General features: G+C 54.4%; 2 protein-coding genes across 4 annotated transcripts in view; one reads left to right on the forward strand and one right to left on the reverse strand.

Moving 5' to 3' along the window:
- PHAF1 (phagosome assembly factor 1) overlaps positions 1 to 2,249 on the forward strand; it is a 75,401-nt gene extending 73,152 nt beyond the window's left edge. The window contains exon 16 of the mRNA XM_001364522.4: positions 345 to 2,249. Coding sequence (XP_001364559.1) covers positions 345 to 431 — 87 coding nt within the window. The 3' untranslated portion in view covers positions 432 to 2,249. The remainder of the gene's footprint in view (positions 1 to 344) is intronic.
- On the reverse strand, positions 1,713 to 7,303 carry B3GNT9 (UDP-GlcNAc:betaGal beta-1,3-N-acetylglucosaminyltransferase 9). Of its 3 annotated transcripts, XM_056803221.1 has the most exons (3): positions 6,670 to 7,303; positions 6,021 to 6,231; positions 1,713 to 5,761 (listed from the first exon to the last, which is right to left on the reverse strand). In XM_056803221.1, the coding sequence occupies exon 3, from the start codon at positions 5,710 to 5,712 to the stop codon at positions 4,510 to 4,512; it is 1,203 nt and encodes a 400-aa protein (XP_056659199.1). In that variant the 5' UTR covers positions 5,713 to 5,761; positions 6,021 to 6,231; positions 6,670 to 7,303; the 3' UTR covers positions 1,713 to 4,509. The 3 variants fall into 3 exon arrangements, with proteins under 3 accessions (XP_056659199.1, XP_056659150.1, XP_056659121.1); XM_056803172.1 differs by having other exon boundaries at positions 1,713 to 6,231; XM_056803143.1 differs by lacking the exon at positions 6,021 to 6,231 and having other exon boundaries at positions 6,670 to 7,302.
- Between the last annotated feature and the right edge of the window lie 2,214 nt (positions 7,304 to 9,517).

Below are 9,517 nucleotides of genomic sequence, written 5' to 3' on the forward strand. Positions count from 1 at the left end.
CAGGCTCCCAAAGGGATCCATGACCCAAGATCAGGAATTCCTGGTGTCATCTAACCTCCTCATTGTACAGATGAGCAGTGGGGTGGATTGATCAGATTTGATGGCCAGAAGGGATCCTGGGTTCTTGGGCTTTTCAGAGCAGAAGAAATCTTAGACTTAGAACATAAGAGTTGAAAGGTACCTTCGATCTTAGCATAAAAGGTCAGAGCTAAGAGGGACCCTGCAGCTTAGTTGAGTTGTAACCGGTCTAGCCTGGGTGGCTCCGTCTCATCAAGGCCAGCCAGTAGCATCCAAGTTGGTGGCACGTGTGGGGCTGGCTCTGACTTTTCCCTTTCCCCACCCAGGTCATGCAGAATAACCACATAGCATCAGTGACCCTGTATGGCCCACCCAAGCCCAGCACACACACGAGGACGGCAGAGCTCCCATGAAGGACAGCCCTTCTCCTCCTCAGCCGTCCCCAGGCCTCTCGGGGATGCCACCCGACCATACAGCGTGCCTTGATTTGCTGCCACTTGGAGAGGAGGGAGCACTAAGTGGCTTTTTCTTTCTTTTTATCCTCCTGGTGGCAGCGCAGAGCGGTAGCCCTCGACTCTTCCCAGCGATATGGAAGCTGCGGTGAAAGGACTGAACTTAGGGTTGTGAGAGCTCAGACTGTCCCATTATTGTTTCCTCCTGGCCTGGTCAACCCAGCCCGAGGGGCCGACTGTCTTCTTCCCTGGCAGGAAGGGGACAGGGTGGGGAGGGCAGGGTGGCACAACAGCTGAGGGCACAAAGTGACTGCAAAGATTTAGAAGCACAAACTCTGAACCTTGAAGCATCTGGACACAGGTATCAATTAGTCCGTGTGTTTGTGTTGCCATGTTGATGTAGTAGTCACACATTTAAGAAAGCAAAGTTATATCTACTTATATATAAACCTATATCTACATAGAGAGCACATCCACCAGTCGTGTGGGGCCCACAGGACAAGCCTCCGTGTCCTGACTTCTGGCACCGGGTGAATCTCTGTGTAACTTTCAAACTACAAGCAAGTCGCATGTGCGTATTACTTGGTTGTGACATTTGCACTACATCCACTTTAATGACTTGATAACTAACTTCGTTAACCCCGAAGAGGCTCTTCTGTGGTCTGGACTGGCTGGCAGCCAGGCTCGGATTCCACTTAGATGCGCTTTAAAGTTTAGATAGAAACATATCCTGAAGAGCAAGTGGTCCCTTCTGTTTCTGGTTCTCCCTCCCCCATGGAAACCATCCTCGCTGGAATGGTGCATCTTTTCCGTTGTTCCTTTTTATCTTTCAGTCTAAGCCAACCTTGTCCCAGGTCAGAGCCTCCTCAATGGTTCTGGGACAGCTTTAGCCCCAGAACTCAAACCCCTGCCACTGATGAGGGGAAAGGGGAGAATGAGGAGCTGCCCGCTCCTGGGCATGTTTTCATCCTTCTATCCCTTCTGCATCTTTTATTTAATGCCAAAGTTTTCGCCAAAGACATCCTCTCCCTCTGTTACATTTCAGCATTCTGTACAGTTTACTCCCCTAACCCCTTTCTGAACAGGTTCCTAACCCGGAGATATGGACATACTCTTCTAGCTGGACCAGGGAGGCTGGACCGGGGATTTGGAATCCCCCTATACAGGTCTCTTTGGGGGAAGTAGAGTCTCTGAAAATAATTAACCCTTTTTAGGAGAGAAAAAACAAATTGACAAGAAATGTATAATTTTATCCCATTTTTAATATTTTGATGTAGCAACTTGTGATACATAGACAACAATTTTGTGAGGTTTTTCAAATGTGTGTACAGATTTTTGTAAATAAGACATTTTTGTAACTTTAACTCATGTACAGTATCATCCTGAATAGTTTACTGATGAATGAGAAAGAAGCCTGGTACCTATTGTTTTTGGATCCAGGACCAGGAGGAGCAAGAACAATGCTGCGCGTGTGCTGTGTGTTGTGTGTGTGTGTGTATGTGTATGGGATCCTTGTTACCAAACTGTCTTCCCGTGGGCTGCGGCCTTTTAGACTGTCTGACTGAAACCAAGGGCTAAGGAAAGAAAGGACTGTTAGGAGCTGCCCGTCTCCAAGCTGGCCCCCTTGCCTGCTTCCCCACCTGTCCTCAGCCTGCCCCGCCGCCCTTCCTTGCCTTCTAGCCGCCTTTGTTCTGTGGCCCCTGTACATTCCCCAGAGGTGCATGTGTCCTGAAAGGCTAATAAATTGGCACTCGGCTCTTGGGCACTGGTTGGAGTCCAGCACAGTGACTGGGTGTGATTGCTTTTTGGGCATGTCCTTTTGGTGACTTTCCGGGTGTGCAGTCAGTGGTCTCTGGGAGCCCTTCACTTGGGAGGACATATCTTGGACCTGCCAGAAACTTAGCTCATTTGGGCTGGGCAAAGAGGGATTCCTGCCACCCCTCCCTGGGCCGGAGCGATGGAAGCAGCTGCCATGTCTTCAGATGCAGGCAGGTCGGTGGCCACCTCCACCGTCCCAGCCCATGTAAGGCCGCCACAGGTGTGAGTCATCTTTTTCAAGGGACTTTCCTTGTCTCTTTAACTGTGGCATTTGCCTGTGTTTCTCTATTGTGTTACCTTATCACCAGGTTGGGCCTGGATAGGTGCCCGGAGTCCCCCAAAAACTTGTCTGCTTGGGGAGCAACTGGGTGGCTCAGTGGATGGAGAGCCAGGCCTGGAGATGGGAGGTCCTGGGTTCAAATGTGGCCTCAGACACTTGCTAGCTATGTGACCCTGGGCAAGTCACTTGATCCCCATTGCCTAGCCCTTATCCCTTTTTGCCTTGAAACCAATAGGCAATATTGATTCTAAGACAGAAGGTAAGACTTTAAAAAACAAAACAAAAAGCTTGTCTGCTTGCTGTAGACTGACTCCTCTGACCCCCCAGCTTCTCACACAGAGCCTGTGTGTTAGGCCTCAGGCCAAGCCTCTGTCTCAGGCCAAGAAGGAAGAGACCCCCGAAATCAGTCCCCCCCCCCAATCCCCCAACCCTTCTTTGCCTCCTTTTATAACTAGTAAATGACTGTCCTGGGCCAGCCTCCTCCCCCAGAAGCTAGAGCCTACCTTGGTCACAGTGACTGTGCAGGAGCCCATATCCCCGCTGACTTTTCAGTCAGTAGCACTCACAACTAATCTTGCTCCCACCTATCAGGCCTAGTAGACCAGGGTTCTGCCATTAACTCTCCCAAGCTGGTTTGCCTTGGGCAGGTCATTTCCCCACTATCCTCTTAGTCCGGGACAATATCCAATAAAGTGACTAAATGACTACTTTGTGCGAGACCCTGGTTGGGGTGGGCAGGGTTGGAATGATGCGGCTGGGAATAGAGTGGGAGTAGACAGCGCCTTCCCTAAAATAAAGGAAGGTTGAGGATGGGGAGAGATCTGGGGCAAGCTCTTTGAATCAAAGAATGCTGCTGCTGGAGAAAACCTAAAACTGAGCCACAGAGCTAGAAGGGATCGCTGAGAACCAGCTGGCTCACGGCACACATGAGAGAAATAAATGACTCCCCACCACACTTCCAGGGCGAGGCCAACCTCTTGGATCCTCTTTCCTCCCCTTGAAGGGCCTGGCCCCGATGACCTTTCAGGCCCAAATCTATGGTGCTCTTACAGTCCCCATTACTTGGTCCTCGTTCTTCCAGACACTGAAAGTTGGCTGAACTAGCCTATCCTCTAGGAACAATCCTGGAGGCAGGCGGGTTAGGTTAGCCCCCCTCAGAGGGGAGGACAAGTGGGTTAGTTTATTTCAAAGCCCATTCAAGGGTTTGGGGATTGGCAGCCAATCAAGAGGCTCTCATTAAGCATTTCAACTACACCCATGCCAGGCACTGGGGTAGGTGCCAGGGACGGAGAGGGGTTAGGGCTGGAAGCTGAGGGACCTCTACCTTCACATACACATCCCAGTGTGCAGAGCCACATCCATCTAAACACTCCTGACGAGCAGCCTGCATTCTTCCACTGCTGGACACTGACCTGGGTGGGGATGATGGAGGAGGTAAAGGGAGGCCCAAAAGGGAGCTGGAGTATGGAAAGACTGCGCCAGCCCTCCTTCCCTTAAGAGAAGAGGGCAGGAGGAGTGGATCTGCGCAAACTCAGAAAGCACAGCTGCGATTCCTGGCTCTGGGCACCAGAAGCTGGCCTGGGTTCATTCTATTCTTCATGACTGGCCCAGGGCCTAGACTGGGATAATGGATGTGGGGCCAACTGCTGTCCAGGCCTTGAGAGGCAGACCATTGCGCAATCGGCTGCATCTCCCTGTCCCGGAGCCTCGAAGATGCTTGAGCTCTTCTGCCTGCTGGGAATGGAATGGGGGTCCGCAATGAAGGGGAGCTCCTTGCTCTGCCCTGCGAGCACCTCAGCACCGGAGGCTTAAAGGGGAGCGTGTTACCGACAGGCAGAGACAAGGCTCTGAACTGGGCGGCGCGGCGGGCCGGGTTCGGATCCCCAGTTCTGTTCCCACTTTGCCCCTCCCTCCTCAGGTCCCACGCGGGTGGCTCCGTGGCTAGGAGCCCCAGCGGAAGGGCTTCGGGGCAGTGCGGACTCGGGCGCAGTCGGGCCCTGGCACGGCGTGCAGCATCTGCCACATGAGCCAGATGTCGGCGGCTGAGAGGCCGTGCACCAGCACGAGCTCCCGGTAGAAGCAGGGGTCGAAGGTGCGCAGGTGCGGGGCTGCGGAGGGCCGCGCTATGCCGAAGGTGCGGAAAGCCTGGTGCGGCTCGGGCGCCAGGCGGAGGCGCTGCAGGCACATGCCCAGGAAGACGTCGTCGATGGGGAAGAGCTCCACCTGGGCGCAGGCGGCAGCCAATCTCCTGAGCGTGGCTCCAGACAGCACGAAGCCGCCGCCCCCTGCGTAGGCCGGATAGGCGCCCAGTCCGTACACGCCCTCAGGGATGTAGTATTTGCTGTCCCGAGCGCGGATGGGCCGCGCCTGCAGGATCACGTCTCCAGCCAGCAGGTCCTGGGCCGGGTCCCGCGTCGCCACGAACTCCAGCAGATTCTCCACGTGCACGAACACGTCGTCGTCGCCCTTGAAGACGAAGCGTGCGTCGGGGCAGAAGGCGGTTGCCCAGTCCAGGAAGTGGATCTCCTTCAGGGTCAAGTTGAAGAAGGTGTCGTCGAAGGCCCAGAGCAGGATGTCCCCATAGGCGCGCCCCTCTGCCCGCAGCAAATTCTCCTGGGCCTGCGCCCCGACCCCCGCCGCGCTCCGTGGCATGCCCAACAGGAAGACCCGGCGTACCCGCGCCCTGTGCACGTCGCCCTCGGCGCCCCACGTCTTGCGCACAACCTCCCTGCGCTCGAAATCAGCGGCCACTGACTTGACCGCGATAAGCAAGTCCGGCCCCGGCCCGCCCCGTAGCCCCCTACACTTCTGCGGCTGATTGATCAGGAGCGGAAAGCGCCTCTTGTCCTTGGCCTGCAGGTAGCGCCGGAAGTCGAAGGGCCCCGAGGGCGTCGGGGGCTCCGGTGTGTCCGCCTCATAGACGGGGAGCACAGCCCCGGCAGCTGGGAAGGCGCGGGCCACCTCTGGCCCCCAGGCCGGGCGCGTGGGGAAGGCTGGTGGGGCTGGGACGGTGGCCATCCTGTCCCGGGCGCTGGCCAGGCCGACCGCGGGGGTCCCTGACTCCCGCTGCGAGTAAAGGAGCAAACAGAGTGCCGTGCCCAGGAGCAAGGTGAGCGCAGCATCCGCCTTCCGCCTCAGCCTCATGGTCTTGGCCCCCGGAGCCTAGGAAAGAGTCCGCGCCTCCAGTGACCTCCTGCGGGGAGAAGGAGAGCCCAGCTGGCCGAACCTCCTCCTGGCATAGAAAAATTCCTCCTCTCCCCTGCCCACCTGCAAGACCCAGGGAAGGGGGCGAGATGAAGTACGGTTCAGCCTATCCCGGGATAGTGCCGCCCTCAGCGCCCAAGCCCTAAAGCCCCTCGCTACCAGCACCACCACCGCCCGGAGCTGCTTCCTTTTTTTCTGGAATTCCGAGCCCTGGGGTGGCCGTGGGACTCGGCGGGACAGCTCCGCACCCACACGGCTGCCTGAAGCTTTGAGGCACCGGGGAGTCCGAGACCAGGCGGTAGTGAAGGCGCAGACGACAGTGAATCCCGTGGAAGGAGCAACCCGATCCTAGTCTCAGCTCCAGAAATCTTTGAATGTGTGGGTCAGCGAACCCCCAACAAACCAGGGGGGAAGCGATGAGCCTCGGGGAGAAACTGCGGCTGAGCTGGTGACTCGTTCCTTTTGGGGAAAATGAGAATAGCTCCCCCCACGCACACAACCCTACCCCCCCCCCATTTCCTGGGTTTTCCTTTAGTCCTAATGAAGTCCCATTAAGCGGTATTGTCCCCCGCTTCCCTCAATGCTAGCTAGCCCAGGAAGATACAGGCCCGGGCACTCTCCTTCCCCTGCCCTCGGGGGTGAGCCCAGCCCAGGCTCCATCCATCCCCCCTGGGAGGTCTCGCTGCTTTGGGACTAGGGCCCCACCTAGCTAACCTCCGGGCCTCCGAAGAAGATGAGGCGGGAGGGTTAGGGGCTGCCCCTTCCCGGGATACTAGAAGGCTCCCGAACTTTGCTCTTACTCCTCCCCCTCAGCCCCCCCAGTAAGACCGCCCGCCTTCCGGACTGGGCAGCCCGCGGTCCTGGCCGGGCCCCGCGGACCCTGTCCCAGGGACTCACCAGTGTACTCACGACGGGCTCTGGAGTCAGGCCCCAGCCCCTGGCCTTCCCTCGACCTCCCCCGGGACAGCCGCGGCCCCTCCTGCCTCCCGCATCTGGGTCCCTGCCGCGGACCGGCATACGGAGCCCGGGCAGCCCCAGCGCCTCGCTGGGGCCTGCGAGTGCAACGTTGGCAGGGGAAGGACCCCAGGCAGGGGAGGGGAGGGGAAGGGAAGCAGAGGGGCCAGCAGCTGCCGCGTCACGTGACCCCAGCAGATGTGCAGTACGAGGCTTGGGGGAGGCTGAGAGAGAACAGCTGGAGGGAGGGCCCTCCTCGCTCTGCTTCCTTTAACTGTCTCGGAGCAGGAGGAGATCCCACTCCGCCGCCTTCCTTGCTTTCCCTCCCGCCCACCAACCCCTTTAGCCTGAACATACTCAGCCAAGCACTGGTGGGTGCCACACACAAGTGTGGAAAGACACTAAGTTTTGGTGGGAATTGGGAGGCCGAGGGTCCAGGTCTGCCTCTGACACTCCTCCATCTTGGGCAAGTCACTTCCCTTCTCCAGAAAAGAATAGGAAAATGGGTATTTTCACTGTCTTTCTTGAGGGGTGGGGTATTAGGAGGAAAGCACCCAGTGGATAGAGTGCCAAGCCTAGAGGCAGGATGCCCCAGGTTCAAATCTGATCTCAGACACTTCTTACTAAGGTTGTTCTGCCTGGGGACCAATGGGGGGGGGGGGAAGAGAGAGAAATGAGAGGGAGGGAAGGAGGGGAAGGGAGAGAGAGAGAGAGAGAGAGAGAGAGAGAGAGAGAGAGAGAGAGAGAGAGAGAGAGAGAGAGAGAGAGAGAGAAGGACTTAGATTAAAGCTATTTTATTACTATTACTCAAAGAGGGCAAGAGAAGAATGGAAGGATCATGGAAGAAGAAGGACCATGAAGGGAGATGGCAGGGCCAGAGTCATGCAGAAAACCTAGGATCTCTGTATGCTTTTACACACAAATAGAGCTTTTCTATAAAATAGACCTTCCCCCAATGTGGAGGCAAGCCTGAGGCACCAAGAGAAGCATCCCTCCCTCTTACTTCACAGACCCTTCCTTCAGGGCAGGTCTAGAAATAAAGGGCAGCAGTTGAGAAGAGGCAGGTTTAGACTTGATGTCCAGAAGAGCTTTCTGACACTCTATCAGAGCTAGGTCAAAGCATCATGAATGGTCTTTAAGCAAATGACCCCTGGTTGAGTGTGTTGTCCTGAAGATGGCCAGTGGAACCCCTTCCCTCGCTGGAGTTCCCATGCTCCCACCTGGTCTTGTCAGCACAGGTCCTCTCTCCCTAGTTGGACTGTAAGTGCTCTGAGGACAGGGACCAGCCTCCTATCTCTGACTATTCCCCTTCCTAAAAGCTAGCTTCTATGAAGGAAAGGGCAAAGACATATTTTAGAGGGAAACCATCATCTGCCCAGCAAACGGGACTGAGAGCTTGTTCTGAACTGCTCTGCAGGTGAGCCTGGGAAGAGAATGACACTGTGTTGCCCAGAAATGGGGGAAGCCAAGTACACAGAGAATGTATACACAAACATCACACACACACACAACACAAAATTACACAATCAGAGCCAGACACACACAAACACTTGTACCTAAGCACCGCTGGGTGAAAACTGCTCATCTAAAACTTAGAGCTAGAAGGAACTTGTAAGAGCTTTTCCTTTAACCCCTGATTCTGAAGAGAGAAAACAGAGGTTTTGCCCAAAGTCCCCAAGCTGGCGGATGGCAAAGGTGGGACTTGAAAGTTATCATCTCCAAAGAGATAAGTGGTCCAAGTACATCGAGTGCCGGCACCAGCTTGGATAGGGGAAGTGGAGACAAGAAGAATTGTTCCTGGTAAAATAAGTGATATTGATCCCCCAAGCTAAGTTTCTCTCTTTTGTCCCCATTCCTGGTACCTGGTCCTGTCAGGTTGCTGCCCCCAGCCAGTTAAATCTCACATTCTTGCTCTCAAGTGACTATGCTAATAAAACATTCTCCCTCCTTCTGGCTGCCCAATTCTGTTCCCTCAGTCTGAATCCAAACTTCCATGAACAGATATGATAGAATTAAATTAATTCGTACTACAATGTGACTTACCTTCAGGAGAGGACTTCTATTTTTAAGATGAGCTCTTTAATTCAAAACTAAACTTTAATGAGTAAAATGTATTAGAAAATGTATTAGGAGATTTTTTTTAAAGCACTGGCATCATTCCTAGGGTTCCTTCACAAACACTGAGGACTTGGCAGGTGGATGTCCTACCTTTGAAAGGCTGGAAGGAATAGTTTCACAAACAAATAAAAAGATCACAGGATTTTAAAGCTGGAAATTATTTTAGAGATTGTTGTATAGTCAGGTCCAACTCTTCATGACCCCATTTGGGATTTTTTTGGCAGAGATACTGGAATGGTTTGGGATTTCCTTCTCCAATTTGGTTTTGCAGATGAGGAAACTTGCCTGGGGTCACACAGATTGAGGCTGGATTTGAATTCAGGTCTTCCTGAGTCCATCCAGTAGCAGTCAGGTGCATAGAGTGCCGGGCCTGGAGGAAGACCCATCTTTCCGAGTTCAAATCTGGCCTCAGACACGTACTAGCACTGTGATCCTGGGCAAGTCACTTAACCCTGTTGGCCTCAGTTTCTACATCTATAAAATGAGCTGGGGGAAGCAAATGGCAAGCCACTCCAATATCTTTGCCAAAAAAGGGAAGAGTCTGACACATCAGAATGCAAGCCTGAGGCTCCATCCACTGAAGTCACCATGCCTCATTTTTACAGATGGGGAAATTTGAGCTTCGTTGAGAAGCAGACAAGAAGTGGCATGAATTTTTGGAAGCCACTAAGGT

The sequence above is a fragment of the Monodelphis domestica genome, chromosome 1 (assembly GCF_027887165.1).
Source record: "Monodelphis domestica isolate mMonDom1 chromosome 1, mMonDom1.pri, whole genome shotgun sequence".
NCBI classification, from domain to species: domain Eukaryota; kingdom Metazoa; phylum Chordata; class Mammalia; order Didelphimorphia; family Didelphidae; genus Monodelphis; species Monodelphis domestica.